Source organism: Amblyraja radiata, chromosome 18 (genome assembly GCF_010909765.2).
Source record: "Amblyraja radiata isolate CabotCenter1 chromosome 18, sAmbRad1.1.pri, whole genome shotgun sequence".
NCBI lineage: Eukaryota > Metazoa > Chordata > Chondrichthyes > Rajiformes > Rajidae > Amblyraja > Amblyraja radiata.
The window spans coordinates 19,864,760-19,888,100 of NC_045973.1; the positions used below are offsets into that span (position 1 = coordinate 19,864,760).

Genomic DNA, 23,341 nt, shown 5'->3' on the forward strand with positions numbered 1-23,341 from the left:
AACAGTATGTCAGGTTTAAGAAGGTGGCATCAGACAGGGCTTATATAAAACAGAGTAGAAATAAACTCATGTGGGTAATAGGAAGGGCAAAAAGAGCCCATGAAATGTCATTGGCGAGTTACGTTTTTTCATACGTATGTTAAAACAAGAGGGTGACCAGGAAGAAGGTGGGACTGCTTGAGGATAAAGGAGAGAATCTATGCTTGGAGTCTGAAGATGGTGAGGTGCTAATCTAGTACTACTTTGCATCTGTATTCACCGAGCAGAAGGACTTGGAGGACAACGAGATCAGTGTGGGACATATAAATATGTTAGGGCAATTTGAAATTGAGAAGGAGATGGTGATGAGGCCCTTGTACACGACACGTTGTGTCTTACTAACGATTACGTTTTTTGAGGTGACGAAGGAGATTGATGTAGGTTGGGTGGTGGATGATGTAGATATAGATTTTAGTGAGGCTTTTGCAAAGGCTAGTCTCTTTTTTTTTTAAACTGCAAAATAATATCTAAATGCAGTAAAACTTTACAGAGGACTTCAATGGAGCAACATCAAATAAAATTTGATACCTAGCTTATAAGGATATTTTTATCAATGGGTCTGGTTTTATGGAATGGCTTAAAGCAGAAAAGAGGAGAGGATTAGGTAGCGCATTCCTCCATTTGGCAGCTAAGGACAGAGTCACCAAGAGCAGAGGAAGGGCGAGAAGCCAGAGTTTAGGGAGTACGCTGATCACAGTGAGCTGGAGAAGGTTACACACATAGAAAAGTGAAGAAAGCATCACAATTGTTTTTATCAGCCAAATAAGCCGGCCAGGATAGGTTTTGTCAATATTACAGGGTTCAGGACTGGAAACACTCAGGCATATGGCCAAGAGTTTGCACCAATCTGCCTGCCATCTGTCTCCATTCGCTGTTGCATCCTGCCCTCAGGATCTCGTGTGGGTTCCCCATCATCTCTGTTTCCTTTTGCTGGCCCCTCATCTGTTCCAAAGGTGTCCGATTTATTTCTCTGATTCAATCATACTTCATCAAATTTAACATTGCTATGTGAGGATAATTGAGCAGAGTCACAAAATCGACTGAATCTCCACTCTGGGCCAGTGTAAAATGGGTGATTGTGGAAAATACTCCGTTGTGTTGACTTCAATACACATCTTTGGGAGAGATGTGAAATGATGTCTTGCACAAGATCAATGTTTGCTGCTGAATGTCCCTATTTACCAGTTGGAATTGGTCATAACCTCACCACTGGCACGCATCAGGATTGTGTGCTCAATCCCTTGTTGTAGTCCCTGTATGGCCGTGACTGTGTGGTCCTGTACAACATCAACTCCATCTTTAAGTTTGTCGATAAATGCTATATTTATCATTACCCTGTGTACGTTTTGCTTTGTGAGCTTCAAAGAATTCCATCGCCTTGACAATATGACAATAAACAAATCCAATCTAAACTAATCTACTGATCCTACATTAACCCCATTGTTTTATTCTCAATTATATTTTATTGTCACATGTACCTAGGTAGTATGAAATGCTTTGTACAATCAGGTAACATCATAAAGCAGATCTCACATTGGCAGTACACAAGAGTCAACAAAAGCACAACGTGCACCAAGTAGTTTTATCTTCGCCACACAGCGGCGATCCAGGCCTGCTGCCACATATGGTCACTCACTGGGCCCCCCTAAGTTCTCGCACCCCCCCCCCCACCACCCCCGGCCAGGTCCCTCTTCTCATAATCATAATAAACATACTTTATTAGCCAAGTACTCTTGCAACATATGAGGAATTTGATTTGCCATACAGCCATACCAATAAAAAGCAACAAGACACACAAAATACATTTTAACATAAACATCAAACACAGTGACTCCTCCACATTCTCCCCACATTCCATCAACTACCCCCAGATTCTCCCACCTACCTACACATCACAGTGTCCAATTAATCGACCAGCCCACGTAGTGTAGGGACATAGGATGAAACTGGAGCATCTAGAGCAGTGGTTCTTAACGTTTTTGGCATACGTAAGCGCATATGCGAACAGAATACTGTATGTAGTATTGTACCTTTGTTGGGTTCCAAAAAATGGGCTCAACAGATAGAAATGTTATTTATGACCCCTTCATGTCCCCCGGTAAAGCCCCAAACGACCCTCCCATGGGGGTCCCGAACCCCAGGTTAAGAACCAGTGATCTAGAGGAAACCCACACGGTCAGCACCTGAGGTCGGGATTGAAAATGGGTTCCTGACATTATGTGGCAGGTAACTCCACTAGCTTTAAATGCTTTGAACATTCAGGTCCAACTGTTGCTAGAGTCATTTTGAGACTATAGATGGTGAGGAGGTCATCAACACAGCTGAGATGAAGTCACAGATGACTAAGTTCATAAAGTTCTTGCTGGTGAAGTTTCCCAAGGATCTGTGATGCCAACTCTGAAACCAGATGAGTGAAGCTGTGAGCATGCAAGAGGGTTGGGAGAGGGGTATGGTGGTGAGGTGGGGGGGGGGGGGGGGGGGAGGAGTAGTCTGGGGGTGATGTCAGCTGCCTTCATTCGGCTTCTCCTTTCTGCTTGCCTCAGTTAAAACTAATGGGCCCGTCCCACTTAGACGATTTTTTAGGTGACTGCCAGCGACCAGGACAATGGAATTCACCGAAGTCAACACCGGCGACAACCTACGACAGCCGAAATTGTGGCCACTGTCGCCGGAAAATTCTCAACATGTTGAACATTTTTCGGCAGTCGCCTGTAGTCACCTAAAAAATCGCCAAAGTGAGACAGGCCCATAAGAGTCAGCAGACTATGGGTGACATACAAAAGTGAGCTGCAGGAGAAACACAGTTGGCCCGTGAAGCCTCCCTCCTCTGTTCTCCAACCACAGCAGGAGTGCCATGATTCAGCAACTACACTCACCCATTCACAGAGCCACCTAACCCATCCGTGAGGTCATTTCTGGCATTAGGATTCAGGCCCTCACTGTAACCTCAATGCTTTTTACCAACAAGGACATAGCTGGATCATGGTCCATTATAACAACCACCCCAAAAGAATGGCAAGATTGTTCCATGTTGGGTAACAATGTCTAATCAACAGCTTTTCTGCATAAACTGTATCCACTCACATAGATTCCTCAAAAGAAATCCTGGTGGTCAGTTACACAGCAATTCCATTTATTAACTTCCACTCTGAATTTCATTAAATGGAGCTTTCTGACGTTTCACTACTCCACTCATCGCTGCCCAGGACCTCACTGTCAACTCTCACTAACCCTTTCATTTCTGCAGCACTCATAAGGTCACAAGGAATAGGAGTCAACTTAGGCCATTCGGCCCATCAAGTCTACTCCGCCTTTCAATCTTGGCTGACCTATCTCTCCCTCCTAACCCCATTCTCCCGCCTTCTCCTCTTAACCCTCTGACACCTGTACTAATTAAGAAGTACCTGTACTAATCCCTCTTTCCCTCTTTAACACAAATCTTAAATCATGCCATCTTTAAACATGTTTTGTCTCATTTGCCTAATGTGGCATGGTTTCAGTTTTTGTCTGCTAATTGCGAAATGCTGGGAATTGTCTGTAATTCCAGTAGATAAACACAATCATTGTGGTTGTGATTTCGAGTGAGTTCCCATTTTCAGCTCGGACGAGTTGTGCTGAAGAGTACGATTCCGTGCTGTATGACTGGATGACTATTTTCAGCGATGCCTCAGCCCATCCACCCAGATTGACTGGACATTAATCGTTAATCCAACGCTGACTTAATGTGCAAACACACATTTTATGTGGGATTTCTGCAATGATCCAGTCTGCTCATGGTGAGCTTCTCAATCCTCCGGTCCTGTGATGTGTAAGCAAGTCATTTCAAGAATTTGATGTCTCCAGTACACTAATGGTAGCCTAATGTGACTCTCATTATCTACAGCACATTGTGGAGCATTAGGTTGCAACCCAGCGACTCCATGGATGACAGCTGGCAGGACAGCTGCTGCTCTCCTTAAGCCAGCAACAGTTAGCCCTCCCTCACCAGACCTGACAATAAATAACATGATCGTACAACAGGACACCAGAATTGGAGATCCCTGGGAAACAGCTGAGTCTGTGGAGTGTAACAAAGAAGAGGCAAGCGGAAATTAATTATTTTCTCCTTTCGTGTTACCCACTGACCATCCCAAAACGCAAAATGTCACCCACAAGCTGCCTAGCCGCCAAACTAGAAGTTTTTCTGAAAAGCAAAAAACTGTCAATCTAAAATTAAAACAGAAAATCTGAAAACACGCAAGTGATCAGGGAGAATGCGTGGCAAGAGAAAAGCTGAGTCAACATTACAGATTGAGGGCCTTTTAGGAGAACTAGCCTGTTTGGACGCAAAGTGGAAAGGCTGGTTATCCAAAATTATTGAATGAATTCAGTGTTGAACTTGATGAGATGTAATGTGGCAGATGGAAAATAAGATGCCATTCCTTGAATTCACATTAGGTATCGTTAGGATAGGACAATTGGCCGAAGACGGAGATGTTGAAGTAAGAATGGAATGGAAAATTAAAGTTACATACAATTGGATGTTTAGGGGCACATTAGGGACTAATCAGATATGGTCACCCAGTCTATGTTTGGTTTCTCTGAAAGATCACATCTCGAGCGAATTAAAATACATTAAAATATAAGATTGCCTGAAATTAGTGTTTGGGTTTAAGAAGGAACTGCAGATGGTGGAAAATCGAAGGTACACAAAAATGCTGGAGAAACTCAGCGGGTGCAGCAGCATCTATGGAGCGAAGGAGATAGGCAAAGTTTCTGGCCGAAACCCTCATTCAGACTCTGAATGAGTGTTTGTGTCCCCAGATATTGTGAAAGGAAGATTGATTGCAACATGTCACAGTGACATTCTTTATTTTGCATATCATACACAAAGAATGCAAAGTGTCATCACATATAAGATGCCAGCAATGTTATAAAATGTTCAACGAGGTCCCCAATGGTCCCTCTTTGCTCTTGGCACCTTCCCCCCACCGCCCTTCCCCCAAACCCCATGCTGGGTTCCTCTTCATTCTTGGCGTGCCGCCCACACCAGGTCCCTCTTTGTTCTCTCAGCGCCCGCTCTCCCCCCCCCCCCACGCCGGGTCCCTCGTCGTAAAAGGGGAGATGTTTCATTGCCTGCAACCACATGCTAAGGTGCAGTAGAAGTAATTGATGGAGATATGGAATGGTTATGTGGGGAGGATGAAGATTAAACATGGAGTTGTGGAGGGGATGGATTCTTTGGAACACTGAAATGAGAGAAGAGTGGTAGATTGTCTGGTGGTGGTATCTTGCTGAAGGTAACAGAGAATGGTCCATTGAATGTGGAACCTGGTTCGATCTAAGATGGTCTCAGGGAGCGCTACCCTTGAAATGGCCGAGGATATAGAAGTTGAAGGTGGAAGTGTGGGACATGGAGCAGATGTAGTTGAGTGCACTGTCACCTGCAGTAGAGGGAATGTCAAGGGCAAGGGTAAAGGAAGTCATCTCAAAAGGCACTGGCATTGGGAGCCTCGTGAGCTGAACCCATATATTGGAGCCTGTATAACTGGGAGAATGGAATTTATAGGAAGCAGGGTGGGAAGTTTCTTTGCCCATCACACACAGAGTAAACATAGAATCAATTGGCAAGGTTTGGCCATGCTTTGTGCATGTCCCAATGTTACTGGATAACTGGAAAAGTGTCTACAAGATCTTCATCCAACTCAAGATCCTTGAAGCAGTCCTGTGCTGTAGCCTGCATTCATCTTAAACATAATAGAGGGCAGAAGAAAGATGTGTCTGTTACCTTGAAGATTGGACATGAACTAGGTTATTTTTTAATTTGATTCAAAAAGTGACAGGGACAAAATGCAGGCAGGGAAAGAGTGCGGGATATCATAGTTCAATGATACGGACCATATCACCAGAGAGCCGAGCACGGATTATGTCATCAATTTCGGAAACATCGAAATGTGTGAACAACTGGAGCACATTAAGTGATGCAAGATGTAAAGATCCACAGTCGATAAGTCAAATAATATTGAGGTTAGCTCCAAAACATACTGTACACTGCTGCCAGCGTGTGTTTGGTAGTTTTCTAGCTTCTGTGTCAGAAGGTTGGACATTAAACCCAACCCAACACAAACGTTTCCACTGAACCTCCCACATAGTCCTATTGCAGAGTCACGGATGATATCCTTCAGACAAGATGTTCAACTGAAGTCCTATCTGGCAGCTTAGTTGGATGTAACAGATCCCCTGGCACAATTTCTGAGGAAAGTTTGCGCAATGGTCTGGCCAGTATTTATTCCTCAATCACCATGGTGCACAAGAACAATACCACAAAACCATGGGACTTTCCCATTTGCAAACTGGTGGCAATTTCCCGACTTCCTCAACAACCATGTTTCAAATGTCCTTCATTACCTGGGGCATCCAATATTGCAAAAGAAACCGAGTCTTTCTTTCTCTTCATGCATTGAACAACCTGGACTTTAGTTACAAAGCTGGCATTTCTGTTAATGGAGTGAACTGTTTGCCTTTCAGTCCTGAGGACTGGTTCAAGACAACCAGGCACACATTTGGATGTGTGGTGCACAGAGCTGCATGCCATCATTTCCCTTTTGGGCTCTGTATTCAAATTCTAAGCTAAAATTTCCATCTGTCAAACAATCTCAAGTCTGTTTTCTGCAAGAACGAAGGCCAAGTAATCTGGTGATGAATGGGCAATGTCACTCAGAGCCTGCAATGATATGTAACATGGGAAAATGGAAAATATCACTGAAGGTCAAAGGGTTGACATCAAACCATATTTTTGCGATGATGATGATGGAGCGTTACATTGCACGTGATCTGTCAGTGAATGAAGTGGGAGATCTCAGCTTCTGGCTGGGGTGGTCCGTCACTGTAACCGTGTTCCATTACACGTATGATTGCACCTTTGTAGAATTATTTTTCGGAACAATCAGTCAGTGTAAGCTGAAATATCAAGGCACTTGATGCTGGCACCGAACAGGCCATGCAATCTCTGATGCTGGCAGCAAATGCACAAAGAAATAGCGCTTTTATACCCAACATGAAGCCCATACAACCCATTAATTGCACAAAAATAAAAACAAGATGAGCACTTGTTGGAAGAGCAAAGTGCCGGTATTAACTGACTTTTACTATCTGTGGCCACAAAGCTCACCAGCAAAAAACATTCCCAAAATGGCATAGCATCCCCCTCACTTTCCATTCCGCTATCCACGTCACTGCTCCCCGTCTATAATTACTCACCAATCATTGCCGAGGCTATTCGCTGCTGAGGGTCGTATGGACACTTTCCTTTGCCGCACTCCGTCTGATCGTGGTACAGCATGAGCTGTTCATCCTGCAGCGGTGGATAAATAGGAGAAGGGACAGAAGAAATGCACAGTCAGACACAAATACCAGCTACTTACGAACCATCGGCTTGCACCCCCTTCCTCCCCTCAGTCCCCAGTCACTCCCAAAGAGACGCAAAAAGCATCTCTACGTAGTTTGTAGAGAGGATGCAGCTACTAGCTTCATGTAGAGTGCAATGGTTAGAATTATTTGCAAAAAACAGAGGAAGGACATTCATATCTTGTGAGAATGGAGGAAATTAAATAGTTCCAAGATGCCCATCAATGCTGGACCAAAATTGATGTCAAAACAAGGAAGGGGTTAAATGGTCAAATGCCCAGTAAATGAAGTGGTGGCACAGTGGCGCAATGGTAGAGTTGCTGTCTTACAGTGCTAGACACCTGGGTTTGATCCAGACTATGGGTGCTGCCTGTACGGAGTATGCATGTTCTCCCTGTGACCATGTGGGTTTCCTCCCGCAATCTACAGTTGAAACTTTTTTAGTTTAGTTTAGAGGAACAGTCCCTTCGCCCCACCGAGTCTGCGCCAACCAGCGATCCCAGCACATTAACACTACCCTACACGCACTAGGGACAATTTTACATTTATACAAAGCCAATCAACCTACAAACCTGCATGTCTTTGGAGTGTGGGAGGAAACCGAAGATCTTGGAGAAAACCCATGCGTTCACGGGGAGAACATACAAACTCCGTACAGACAGCACCTGTAGTCGGGATCGAACCCAGGTCTCTGGTGCTGCAAGTGTTGTAAGGCAGCAACTCTACTGCTGCCCGAGTTAGCTTTGCTGCTCTCTCCACAGCTGCTGCCTGACCTACTTCGTATTTCAGTTTTTTTTATTCTATTGCAGTGAACCACTCTTCTATACACAAGGAGCAGATTTCACCCTGCAGTTAGCGCATTGTTACTTAAGCACCACTCTAATTCTACTCTTTGCTCATCCCTAATACCCTACTTTCCTCTAATTGTGGCTGTCCATTCAGTTTGCTGGGCCCTTCTTCATAAGCAAAAAAACAAACTGCCGGAGGAATTCAGCGGGTCAGGCAGTATTTGTGAAAGGAAATAGACAGACATCATTTAGGTTGGGACCCTTTTTTAGCCTGATGGAGATGAGGGAAGATAGCTGGTAGAAAGATCACCCAAAATGTCATCTGCCCATTTACTTCCACTGATCCAGCAGGCCTAGACGGACAGAGCGCAAGTACCCGGTGAAACAGTTGTCAAGTTATGCTTGGTTTTGCTGATGTAAAGGAGGCCACATCGGGACTGAATGCAGTGGACAAGTTTAGAGGAGGTGCATGTGAACCTCTGTGTCACCTACTGGAAGAACTGTTGGGCTCCCTGGATGGATGTGAGGGAGGAGGTATGGTTGTGACTAATAACTGAAAATATATGATTCTGCTAAGCAATGATAGGAACCAAATTGAACTAAAGATAAGATAAAATATATTCATGTTCCATTTTAGTATTTTTAGTTCTTTGAATATACTTTGGTGCTAATATTTCCTTCTAGGTACTCTTAACGTTGTGATATCACTCCTATGTAATCTTGGTATACTTTAAGACTTTAAAGATTCTATGTACAGTAAACATATGTAATCGTGGTTGTATTTGAGTGACCTAAAAGACACTTGGAATAGTCATACGATGAGTAAGAGACAGCTCTCACTGGAGAGCAGCGATTTTTGCAGCTTTATGTGCCAGATGGAAAATAAGTCACAGTGACATAAGATGGAACCGAACAGCATGAGTGTTATTGGCCTTAAAGGTCTTGCCTCAAGGGATTATAAATGTGTGTGTTGTGTGTTATGTCATTGCAGGAGGGCAGCCAACTGTGTTGTGTCAGTGATGCTCTGATCCAGAGTCGTTCATCCGTTGCCAAAATGGCAGCTGGCTTGAACTTTGACCCGAGTAGAGTCTAGCAGCTTGTGCGACATTACATAGTGAACATCAACAGCTTCCTTTGCTGGTTGACAGATTTTCACCGTAGACGCTAAATACCCATTTTACAGGGTGCTTGACAGGTTGGATGTAAAGTGCGCATTTCCTTTTGGGGAAGAATCTAGAACGAAGGGGCTTAGTTTAGTTTTTAGTTTAGAGATACAGTGCAGAAGCAGACCCTTTAGTCCACTGAGTGCATGACGACCAGCGATCCCCACACACTTACACTATCCTACACACACTTGGGACAATTTACAATTATACTAAACCAATTAAGCGACAAACCTGTATGTCTTTGGGATGTGGGAGGAAACTGGAGCACCCAGAGAAAACCCACACATGTCATGGGGAGAACTTATAAACTCCATACAGACAAGCACCCATTGTCAGGATCGAACCCGGGTCTCGGACAGCATGATTGTATAAAAACAGGGGTCACTCACTTCAGCAAAAGATTAGATGACATTTATTTTCCTGCCGTATCTTTGGAACCTTTTTCCTCAAAGGCTGGCAGAAGCAGAGTCTTCCAATATTCTTAAGTTAGAGATGGGTAGATTCTTGGTAAGCACAGGTTAAAGGATACCGAGGGAATATGGAGCTGAGGTTATAACGAGATCACCCGTGATTTTATTAAATGAGGAAGCAGGGTCAAAGGGCCGAGTGACTGGCCCTAATTTGTTGCTTCAAGAGATCCATCATTGTACCAGTGCCTAAGAATGCCTCTCAAGCCTGCTTGAATGACTGCCGACCGGTGGCCCTCACCTCAGTAATCATGAAATGCTTCGAGAGGCTGATCAAGAACTACATCTGCGCCTTCCTCCCTCGCACCATGGACCAGCTGCAGTTCGAATACCAAACAGGTCCACGGATGATGCAGTCTCCCAGATTTTGCACATCACTCTCTCTCACCTTGACAGCCAGAAGGGAGGCTAAGTAAGGATGCTGTTCATTGATTTCAGTTCAGCTTTCAACACCATAGTCCCCACCAGACTTGCTGAGAAGCTGCTGGAACTGGGACTGAGTGCCAGTTCCAGCAGCTCTGGAATTGGCACTCCCCTGTGTGCCTGGGTCCTGGACTTTCTCACCGCCAGGCCCCAGGTGGTCAAGATGGCGAGACATACCTCCAACCCCCTCACCCTGAACACAGGATCCCCCCAGGGGTGCGTCCTCAGCCCCCTACAGTACTCCCTGTACACACATGAGTGTCTGGCCAGGTTCAGCTCCAACTCCATCATCAAATTTGCCGATGACACTGTGGTGGTGGGCCTGATCTCCGATAACAATGAGAAGGCCTACCTTTTCATATCTCTTGTTTCCCTCTCCCCGACTCTTTGTCCGAAGAAGGGTCTTGGCCCGAAACGTCACCTATTCCTTTTCTCCAGAGATGCTGCTTGACCCGCTGAGTTACTCCTCCCAGCATTTTGTGTCTATCTTCAGTATAAACCAGCATCCGCAGTTCCTTCCTGCAGTTTAACTTTCATAATGCTTAACTATATTTGATTTGAACAAATTCATGTTTGCAATTTATTTTCTTGATAGCCTGAGATTTATGTTCAAGTGCCTGGAGGAATGGTTTACTTTGTTGCAGAGGTGAGAGCATAAAGTGTTGTTTCTCTTACTTCAATTTATTTAAGCAGGAAAGCAGATTATGTATTTACTAATTTGCATGAGTCATGATGGTATTTTGTAAATGTAACCAGATGAATCCAGTTCTGCCTCTTAGTCTGAATTGCACAAGTGTCTGAGGTTTGGATTTGCAGAAAAATACAGTACCAGCTATTTCCAGGACAAATTGCCAAAGTTTGCTGCCATTAATCAGCCTTTATTACCATGCAGGAGGTCGGTGGTAAACAGGTCGATTTTGCTGGTTGTTTGATATGCAGTTTAGTCTGAGTGTGGTGCTTGATTGTATGCTTTACAAAACTGTTTTCAAGAACGTTGGTAAAACCCACAATCTTGTGTGGAAAGAAATCCACCAAAAAAAATCCTACTCAAATAAACTTGCTGTGGCATGTCCTCGTTTATTCTTTCAGGCTGCATAATATATACGGAGTCATATTGAAGATGTAAAATATCGATAATGCATGTTATTTTACAGGGTAATGTTTTGAGGATCTATTCCATCAACACTGAGTAACACTGAAGGGCATGAAGTAGAAGGAATGTATCTAGATTCGACACATTCTAGAAGTCTCCCTTGTGAACAGCATATTTGATACAGCGAGTGTGACAACACATATCTGGAACATAGAACAGTACAACATAGGAAAAGGCCCTTCAGCTCACAATGGCCATGCTGAACAGGATGCCAAGTTATACTTGTGCGGCACAGTGGCGCAGGAGTAGAGTTGCAACCATACAGTGCCAGAGACCTGGGTTTGATCTTTCAGAGCTGTGCACTTGAACGGCAAGATCCCCCCTACACATTAATGTTGTTAAAGGTCTTCCCATTAACTGTGTACTTTCCCTTCACATTTAACCTCCCAAAGTGGATCACTGTGGCTTCTCTGCCCATTTCTGTCGCTGATCTATCTGCTGTACACTTTTGATAGCCATTAGTACTGTACATAACATCACCAATTTTGGTGTAGTCTGCAAATTTATCCATCTACATTCACACCAAGTGTTGTATGTACAGCACAAACAATAGGTCATAGCACAGATCGCTGCACAACTCCAATGGCCAGAGACCTCCAGCCAGGATAACAAACTTCCACCACAACTGTTTTTTTATTTAAAGAGTTAGCCAGTACTGCATCCAAATAGCCAAATCTCTGTGAATCCCATGCATCTTAACCTGCTGGATCAGCCTGCAATAATGGACTTTATCAAATGCCTTAAGGGCCTGTCCCACTTGGCCGTCATTTTGGTGTAATTTACGCGACATTGTTTACGCGTCACGACGCACGGCGCGCGCGTCCTGACACACACGTGATGCGCGCATGGTGCGCGATGACATAGGCAGTGACGCGCGGCATCGCAGGATTTTGTGATGTACAAAATCTTCGCGCCCCATTTGCGTGACGCGCAGTGGGACAGGCCCTTAAATTGTAAACAACATCCACTGCCCTACCCTCAGCAACCATCCTCAAAGACTCAATCATGTTTGTAAGACAGGACCTGCCATTGACAAAGTCATGCTAATTGTCCTTAATTCGTTAATTTTTCTTCCAAATGCAAACAGATTCTATCCCAAAGATTCTTCTCCAACAGTTCCAAGATTTCTTTAACCCATAGTTCCTTTAGACGTTCCTTTAGATGTACAGCATGGAAACAGGCCCATCAGCCCACCGTGTCCACGCAGACCAGTGATCACCCTGTACACCAGCACTATCCTACACATTAAGGACCATTTACAATTTTTACCAAAGACAATTAACCTACAAGCATGTACGTGTTTGGAGTGTAGGAGGAAACCAGAGCACCCGGAGAAACCCCACGTGGTCACAGGGAAAACGTACAAACTCCATACAGACAACACCCGAAGTCAGGATCAAACCCGGGTTTCTGGCGTTGTAAGGCAGCAACTTTACAGCTGCCCCACTGTGCCGCCCCCAACTCCTGACCGCAGTCCAATATGTTCTGGTCCTCTTGTACCCCCTGAACCTACAATATGTGGGTATTTCAGCTGTGGTCTTGGAGAGAATGGCTTGGTAGATTATTTTACAAATAGTGGTTTGCCTCAATAGATTTCCTCATTAGATGCTCCTTAGGAGACCCAGTGGCCCAATAAGTAGAGCTGCCGTCTCATAGCACTGGAGACCCGGGTTCAATCCTGGCTTCATGCGCTGTCTGTGTGAAGTTTGTGCCTTATCCCTGTGACTGTGTGGATTTCCTCCTTGAGCACAAAGATGTGTAGGTTGGTAGGTTGATTTGGCACTGTAAATTGTGCCGAGTGTGTAGGTAAGGGTAACAATGGGTGGGGATGGTGTTGATGAGAATATGGGGAGACTAAAACATTGCTTTAATGTAGGATCAGTGTGAAAAGTTCATTGATGGTCGGTGTGAATATGATGAGTTGAGGGGCCTGTTTCGCTACTGTCGACTTTAATCCACTGAATTGCAGCCAGGGTCAAGGCCCAAGGAGTAGCTCTACTGCTGGGGCTCCTACTGATTGATCTCAACAGATTCGATGGATAAGCTACTCCAGCAGTGCATTTGCACCATCCTTGAATTTATGGGAGCAGGGCATCTCCCAGTGTGTCCTCACTGGCTTGCACAGCTCGATGTGTTTTTATGCCGACAGTTTCTTCAAAGTGAGTGCAGTGGGACAACGGATTCAAGGCTACGGTGAAACCTATGATCTCTCACCGGAACCATTCATCATCAAGAAAGAAACCGGCAGGAAATGCAAGGAGAATTAGGTACAGAAAGATAACTAAAAAGAGGAAAAGGAATACAGAGAGGAAAAAAAAGAATAAAAAACAGGAAGAAATTGAATTCTGAATGTTAGAAACCTTTAGGAACAACAATTTACCATCTGTTGGAATGAGATTTGTGAATCTCAATTGTTCCCTAAATGTATTTTCGTGGTAGTGCAGGAACCCAAATCTCAGAATGAAATTGGACATTAGCTTTAATTGTTGATCCTCTCCTTCTGCAGGGAGTTGAGTTTGTTTGAATTGTCGAGATTTCTTGGAACTCCCAGAGGTTGATGGTGAGCTAATATTGAAAAACTGCAAATCATCCAGCAAACCGTGCTGACGTACAACCTCATGATATATCTCCCTTTCATCACAAAGTGCTGAACAAATTATACAACCACAACAGAATACACAGTAAATCATTTTTCTTTCAAGGAAAGGGCTTTTTAAAAAGGAAATTCGATTTGTTTCACTTTTTTTTCCCATATGGTGTCCTTTCCAATAAGCTTTTATCTACAGAAAAGTAAATAAGGGACCCCAAAATACACCTCACACAATCTTCACCCTGACTGACTAGTTCATAAGTAATAGGAGCAGAATTAGGCCAATCGGCCCATCGAGTCTACTGCCTTCTCCCCATAAGCATTGACACCCTTATTAATCAAGAATGTATCAATCTCCATTTTAACCATGAGATATTGAAATCTCAGTGGGAATTCCAGTGGACTTTCACCGTTCTTTCTCTACCCCTTGCCACTAGCTCCTCACCAACCTTTGAGAGCTTCTGCGAAGACCCTTTCTAGTTGATGTCAACATCAGGAGAGATTGCGTCACTCAGGGAACTTTCAAGCATAAACCTTTGCAAATGTTAATAGAAAACAGATGTAAAGATGAAAAGTGAAGAAAACTCAATCTGCAGTATTAAATGTTTCCATAGAACGTACATGCTTTTGTTATATTGTTTTCAGAATTTAACGAGATAATGTTGGATTTTGAAGCAGGTGCCTTGCATTAAGAATCATATTGAAGTAATATTAAAAACAAATAAATGTTCTACCCAATTGAATATACCAGATGTGGTGAATAATAGGTAAAATATATTATTTCTTAAACTGTTATTCCAAACCTACATATAAACTTAAAATCTCCTCAGAGTTCCTGAGCCAGCCTTTCTCAATCTGTTTACCCAACCAGGAAGATGAACCAATGCCAAATATCCTCCCTGCAGCTTTCTATGCACATGAGTTATTGGTGAGAATTTAATTAAAGTACTGGAGTTTTTGAATTGTCTTGGCTCATTTGAAATACCTGCATTCTTCATTTATATTGAAAAGGAGAGGATGGATCCCATTAACACCTCATCCACCCTGAGGAAGGATTGTGTTTTGGAATTATTTAATATCCCTATCATCTGCCACATAATCGTTTCTTCAGCCTGAAGTGTTGTTCCAGTCAATAGATATACTGGAGCTCTGGCAATCCAGCTGTAATATATCCAAACAAATGGGAGCAGACATGCTGTATCACGCATTAGGATCACTAATCACTCACTTTGGCTGAAAGATGTATTTTCAGAATGTGGCCCTCAACACAAAAGCAACCGTATATGTTTGAATTCATTTTCATAGAAACCTAGAAACATAGAAAATAGGTGCAGGAGGTCATTTGGCCCTTCGAGCCTGCACCGCCATTCATTGTGATTATGGCTGATCATCCACAATCAGTAGCCCGTGCCTGCCTTCTCCCCATATCCCTTGATTCCGCTAGCACCTAGAGCTTTATCTAAGGTGATTGTAAATGTAATTTCTAAAGCTTTGCCAATCCATTCTAATGGAAAGGAAATTTGTTGAATATTGGTGTTTTGAATTCCCTTGAATAAAACGAATCCTAACCTTTTCCTTGGTGATGTTTAGTCTCTGCTCCGTTTCAGTAAACTGATCAGAATATCAGGGATTCCAACTTTAATTCAAAATATAGCTTAGGAGAAGGGTTGATCATTATAAAGAAATCTTAACACATTTGACCATGAAAGAAAAGCAGCAGCATAGAAATTCCATGAACAATCAGCACAGGGTGGATGATGCTGGTGGCTGAGCAGCTCATTAATTAGTTAGTGAGGGGCACAGCATGTGGCTGGTTCATATTGATCATCAGGTTTCTCATCATCTAAATTGTGCTGGGTACAGGGCGGTTCTTTGACCAAGCTGAGTTGGTGGCATGGTGACGCAGCAGTGGAGTAGTATTCTTACAGTGCTAGTGACCCGGGTTCGATCCTGACTATGTGTTCTGTCTGTACAGAGTTTGCGCATTCCCCCTGTGATTTTCTCCGGGTGCTCCGGTTTCCTCCCACACTAAAGACATACAGGTTTGTAGGTTAATCGACTTCTGGAAACTGTAAATTGTCCCTGGTGTGTAGGATAGTGCTAGGGTACAGAGTGTTTGCTGGCTGGCGTGGACTCCTTGGGCGGAAGGCCATGTTTCCACACTGTATCTAAACGCTAACATATGGCACATTAGATAGAACAAGTTTCCTGAAACCTTGGCTACAGTCTGTTTCTCATCTCACATTATAATATCTCTTCTTCAATTGAGATAATATGAAGCCGCATCGCCTTCGGACTTGACTCCATCTGAGAAAGGAGAATGAGCCAAAAAGAACAAAAAAACTCAATGGGAACCAACGTGGCCAATTCCAGGCGTAAACAACTAGAAAGGATTGACTCATTGTTGCAATCTAAAGGAAGGTTACTTATTTGTTTATTCATTCTTTGTTCATGAATCTGAGCTCTGGGGCAAGGCTGGCATTTATAACCCAGTACTAACTATCCTTGAATTGCACTGGTGAATTTTAGGGGCATTTAAGTGTCAGCCATGAAACAGTTTTATCCCTGTACTGATGAAATGAACACACAACATTAGGTAACCTATCAGGCTACACAAAGGACCTTGATCAAGTCTAACCCGATTATCCTTTTCACATCTGAAAGCATTTAACAAATTGCAAATTAACATTTGCATTTGTTTTGGTCCTTTGACGTAGTAAATTACACTAGAGCACATCATAGAATCATTATGGGACATTAAACTATGTAACGAGATACTAGAAATTAAAACAATATGCCAGCCTGGAGTGAAAAACAGAATTAACGTTTCAGATCGAGTTTTGAAGTTCTGATGAAAGGGCATCTTGTAGAAAATTGACCATTTTGATATCCACAGATGCTGCCTGACCTGTTGGATGCCCCCAGTGACTGCTGTTTTAAGTCGACAGATTCCTGTTAGATGATATTGTACAATGCTTCATTGATGCAATATAATGAAAAATAGCATTTGTAATGAAATCCGTGCGGTTCCCGGAGGTTGCAGGTGGTTGCCGGAGGTTGCAGGTAGTGGAAGCAGGTAGGGAGACTGACAAAAACCTCCGGGAACTGCATGGAAACCTTGGGTGGGGCGCAAAGTCTCCAGAGGTTTCCGTTCAGGTTTCCTAAGTGGGACAGGGGCTTAAGACAGAAAGGAAATTCACAAAATCCAGGTTGCCTTGTGCATTCGACCTCAATCCAAGCAGTTGGCAGAGAGAAGGCAGTTCTCTCAGTTTTATCATTATTACTTTGATTGTGCAATTTTACTCTGTGTAAAGGGTGCCAAAGTGGTGTCGATGGTAGAGCAGCTGCCTTCATAAGCCAGTGACCCAGGTTCGATCCTGACCTCGGGTGCTGTCCCTCCACCTGTGCCTCCGCCAGCCCCCCGGTCGGCTGACTTCCGCACGCGGTCCGGCCGGGTTGTGCGCCCGCCGGTGCGTTCCGTGCCTCGGGTTCTGGGGGGAGGGGGTCCTGTGGCGGCTCCCAAGGGTCGGGCCATCCTAACTATCAAACCCCTCGGCACGGGAATGGTTCATTGCAGAGGCGGCCCTTAACCAGAGGGTTTAAAGGCAAGGGTTTGGGTGCCATCTTTCTCTCGTGGACTTCCCTACAACCTGGAAGGACATAAATAAAGGTGCCTCCCGAAATACCTGGCTCCTCGCTTTCATTTCGGGACCTACGCACCACATGTGTAAAATATTTCTTACATAAAGGTTACCAGAAAGGTGTTACTTGGTTCATGGCAATTCTTGGGTGTAGTAAATGCTAAATCTATTCAGCTCTCTCTTACATCTTTGGGACACATGGTTATTGCTGTCCTTCCCTTTTCTCACTAGCCCTGATACAGAGTGAAGCAGCTGAGGCATTCACTATCTGCCCACAATCCCAGGCTGGGACAGTAAGGTTGTGGAAGGTTTCAGGCTTCCAAGATGGCAATGGTGGCTGTAGTGAATCGATAAACCCAGAACCGTCCAAGTGTTTGGGACCTCAGCAGAATGCCCAGACCCCTCCTCATTTTCCCCATTGTGACTCATGAGGAATTGCTTTCAATGCAATTGGGCAGCACGGTGATGCAAGCGGTAGAGTTGCTGCTAGTATGAAGTTTGTACATTCTCCCCACGACCAGCGTGGGATTTCTCCGGGTGTTCTGGTTCCCCCCCACACTCCAAAGATGTCCATGTTTGCAGGCTCATTGGTTTGGTAAAATTGTAAATTGTCCCGTGTGTGTGTAGGATAGTGCTTGTGTACGGGGATCGGTGGTCGGCGCGGATCGGTGGGCCGAAGGATCTGTTTCCATGCTGTATCTCTAAACTAAACTGATAAACTAAACGGATGGTCTCCAAAAGTGAGCAGCAGCTGAAATGCCTCCCTAATGTAGCCTCTCACTCACGATAGAGCCGACATGTTGACAAGTTAAGCCTTCGCTTCAGGGTGTAATGAATTCCAGAACTTACCAGCAGTTGACACGTTGTCAGCTGGGATGGACGCTACTGGTGGTTTTGAGTTTCGTCTATCCATACATGACAGGGTCAGCAAGAGCTAATTCACAAGTCGTATAACCTGGCCCCCCAATCACTTGCAGTTGGAGTGGGGGAGGAGTAATGCTTACAGGATTGCTGCACCCTGTGCTTGTCAGCTCAAAAAGACGTAATTAATTGATCAGAAACTTTCCCACAGTCTTTGTCCATGTTAAGACAAAGAATCAGTACAATCTGAGCCATGAACTACAACGGAGTGGCTTAATCTTTATTGGCATCTGGTGTCCTTATAAGTCCAATCATGCTGCACACTGTCAAGCACAGGCACCCTTTGTGTCTGTATTATCGGTGGATACATTAGTCTGAAAGCCTGCACCAATATTAATTTCCATCATTGCTGATTGATTAACTCACCATGCTTGTATACCCCAATTCCCTTGTCAAACAAAGATTTGGTTGTCCAGTTTGCCTCACCCACAGCAACCTTGTGGGGAAGCCTTCTTCTCTCAGGGAGTCCTGCAGGATCAAGGATAATTTACTTCCACTGGTTTCATGCGTTCTGAGGTGGCTAATAATGACAATGGAGCATAGAATACGGTAGAGAAACAGGCCCTTCGCACATGATGATTGTGCTGGCCAGGATGCCAAATTAAACTAATCCCTTCTGCCTGCATGTGATCCATATGCCTGAATGTCAGAGATGGTGAGCTCCTTTTGGCATGTATGTGAAGGGCTTCCATTCACTCCTGAAGCATAGTCACAAAGTTCTTAATATCAGGGATGTTCCTCCTCGACCTTGAGAGGCTAATGGATTGGAGATCCCCAGGAGTTGGTGAAGATGATGCATTATTTCGAGGAAGCTTTCAGTTATAGGGTCATAAAACATACTCATACAGCGTGGAAGCAGGCCCTTCGGCACAACTTGTCCACACTGACCAACATGTCCCATCTACACAAATCCAACCAGTCTGCGTTTGGCCCATGTCCTTCTAAACCTATTCTATCTTTGAATCTTTTCCTGGAAATCAGTCTGTTTGGCGAATGTATTGCCAGGGGGCAGGAAAATGACACAACCTGCCCAATGTTGTCAACTAAGTGGGTCAGACATGGGATGTTGGCCAGAGCGAGGACACCAATGTTGGTTCATTTGCAGTAACAGTGAATTTGGAGGCTTCTGTAAAGAGAGCATTGGCGGTGCTCTTCTGCTGTGGGAACGTGGAAGTGGTAATGAGGTGGATGAAAGAATCCCACATGTACTTCCAACAAAACTGCACATATGCAACATATTATCAGCTTCACATTTAGCTCGACATCTGCTCACCTTGACTCACAGCCAGCAGTTACCAGAAATGCTATATGACCATCTGAAAACCAGGTGGTTGAATTAAGTGAGTGTCAGCTATCCTATCCAGAGCCATTCAATATACACAGTATCAGATTAGAGAGCTGCACCTTCCCTCTCGGAATAAGCCTCCTGGAGCTTATCTTTTTTTTGAAATCTTTTGTTGGTAATTTTCTCTCCTCCACCTCAAAACCAAATGTACGTCTTTGGAGTGTGGGAACAAACCGGAACACCCAGAGAAAACCCACGCAGTTCACGGGGAGAAGGTACAAACTCCATACAAACAGCACCCGTAGTCAGGATCGAACCCTGGTCTCTGGCACATTAAGGCAGCAACTCTACCGCTGCGCCACCATGCTGCCCCATATGCACGACTCTGGATAAAATGTAGGGGTGGGAGATAAGGTTCTTCCGTCGCAGTTGCACCACACAGATTGTAGATTGAATGTACTGTCTGAGTCAATGATCCTAGAAACTGTTTATTACTCAGTACCTCTTGGGCTCATCGCCTTCCTGGGATGTGGTGTTAGCAGCTTCGAGACTAATCCATCATTCGACAAGCACTGATAACAGATTACATCAATGGCACCTCTGGAAGGAAGGCTGCTCCTTATTTGAATGTCACTTGACAAATATCAATGATCACAACACTGATTACAGAAATCGACCCCTTGCAGGCTTCAGCGGCAATTTTAGGAGCGAGGTAGGATGCCAGGCTGACGAATAGCAGAGACAGATAACAAATGATGGTTAAGTAGTGGTCAGTGCATAGGTTAATGGACAGGGTGATAGTTGAGCATGGGTTGAGATAATGCAAACAGCGGATTGGTGACTTAAATGGACAGTAAGTAAAATAACTAAAGCAGATCACTTCAGTGATTTCAATCCACTATTTAACTGCGAACACGCAATCTGGTTTTTGCTGCCCCTTCCTTGCATTTTATTCAAATTCTGAATTCTTACTCGGTGTAGAAAACAGACTGGAGTCAGATGTGTCTCTTAAATAATGCACCGAGATTCTAAATAATGTCATCTGTGCTATTGCATTCTCTGAGAATGTTATTGTATTTTTGACCTATAGTGTCACTGCACTCTGATAAACTTAAGTTTTACTCTGACAATTTTATTAACATAATTGATGTAACCTGACAAAATTTAAAATTTACTCTGACATAGAGTATGACTGTAATCTGATACAATAATCATGTCCTGAGAATTTATGGTGCCCTAATATACAGTGCTACTGATCCCTCGTATACAGTATAACATGCTGCATTATATTCAGTTGCAATAACCTGACATACAGTGGTATTGTTACCTGACTTATATGCTGCCCTGACATACAGTATTATTACACCCTTCATTCCACTACATGCTAAGTTACTATTATATGGAGGTTTAAGAAAGAACTGCAGATGCTGGAAAAATCGAAGGTGGACAAAAATGCTGGAGAAACTCAGCGGGTGAGGCAGCATCTATGGAGCGAAGGAATAGGCGACGTTTCGGGTCAAGACCCTTCTATGGAGGTTGTCATTTTGTGCTCTTTTTCCTCAATTTTTTCGGCAACTATTTTTAAAGTATTGCTTGATGACGTTAATTCTGAACATTCTTTTACTAGAAGCAGATTATCTGAATTAGTAGAAGTGGTTTCAATGTGGTTTTTGCCAAAGATAGTTCTGTGCCTTTCCTTATTCCACCTCACTACCCCCTTACACATACACAGTCCCTCACCTTTTCTGACTCATTTACCATGGAAACACCCATACAACAGGTGAACCACACTGGCAAAGATCTGGAATTTTTTTAATGAAAGTATCATGGAAAACAACTCTGAATATTACTTCAATACAATTCAAACCAATTAGTTGTGCTTTCCCATGTGTGAATTAATCAGGAAGATTTAATATCGGGAGGGCTAAACCCTACTTTTCGCTCCTTGCTAATGCCAGAACTAATGTTGCTTGTAAAATTCACCCATCTGTAAGGTAGAATCATCAATGTCAGAGTTTCCTCCCATATATCTCTCTATCCTGGCTGGAAACAACAATCTTCCCAATGCCATTAGAGCACTAATTGAACAGAAAGGGGCTTTTGGAATTGTGCGAGGGAAACATAAAGCAAGCAAGAGAAACAGAAAGAGGGAGAAAGAGGGAGAATGTTTGTGTGAGAGTGATGGTGATGGTGAGAGTGAGAGTGTGAGAGGGTGAGAGTGATGGTGAGTGTGAGAGAGGAACTGAGCAAGAGAATGCTGAGGGAAAGTGAGAGAGAGACAAAAAGGAGTGAGGCTGCATGAGAGAAAAAATGAAAGAGCGAGGGACAGAGAGAGAGAGGAAGAGAAAGTGAGCAGAGAAATCCAAAATAAATCTTTGCAGACCTCCCAGATTGTCACTGGACAGTAAAAACTCCAGTGACCGACTCCCACGATAAACAGCATAAATCTCTGGGATGCTCACCATCAGGAAGGTCTTAGAGCAGCTCGTAGATTAGGACTGATCCATGATCTAACAGAACCATGGTGATGATGTAATGGTTTTCTAAAGGACTGGGAAGATAGATGTTGTTATAGCATGAGCTTCAGCAGCTGCAGCTTTTATCTTTCCACCCCCACCTCCCCTCCAAACAGAGACACTAGTAAATCCAAATGCTTGCAGATACTTAAAGGACAATCTTCCAAATGTTTGCAACTTCTAATTGAGAATCTCTGCAACAAACAAAACTTAACACTGACTCACAAAGGATATTTGCAGGTGGTCAAAATCTTTAAGGTGCTAGAGAGCGGCAGAGAGATATAAAGAGCAAATTCTAAAACTCAGGACTTCCGCAGCTAATAGTGCTGTTTTAAGTATCAAAGATATTCAAGAAGTCAAAAATAAGATGACCGTAAAAAAACTAATAGACTGAAAATCAATCAACTCCTGAGTCTGAGTAATAAAAGAGGTATCCTTAGAAATAGTGAATGCATTTGTTTTCATTTTCCAAAATGTCATAGATTATGGGGTAGTTGTTGCTGATGGCAGGATAGAAAATGTAATCCTATTGTTTAATAAAGGAAAAACAAAAGTGGGAACCACAGACTGGTGAGCCTAACATCAGTGGTTGGGAAAATGTTTGTCTCTTATCAAGGATATGATAACATAGCACTTTGAAAATATTAAAGGGATTTGCCAAAGTCAACATGGATTTATATACGGGAAGTCATGTTTGATAAACCTTTGTTTGAGGATGTGATTGGCAGATAAAGGAGAACTCATGGCATAGAGTGATACAGCATGGAAACAGGGTCTTCGGCCCAATTTGCCCACACCGACCATCATGCCCCAGCTGCACTAATCCCACCTGCCTGTTTTTGGCCCATATCCCTCCAAACCTATTCTATCCATGTATCTGCCTAAATATTTCTTAATATATATATCTACCTACTGTATATAGTAGATATATTTGTATTTTCAGAATGCCTTTGATAAAGTCCCTCA

At 43.6% G+C, this 23,341-nt stretch overlaps 1 protein-coding gene across 1 annotated transcript in view; it reads right to left on the reverse strand.

Moving 5' to 3' along the window:
- The window catches only part of LOC116983149 (semaphorin-3A-like), a 131,105-nt gene that overhangs the window by 44,063 nt on the left and 63,701 nt on the right, over positions 1–23,341 (reverse strand). The window contains exon 5 of the mRNA XM_033036765.1: positions 7,279–7,372. Within this exon, the coding sequence (XP_032892656.1) occupies positions 7,279–7,372 (94 nt within the window). The remainder of the gene's footprint in view (positions 1–7,278; positions 7,373–23,341) is intronic.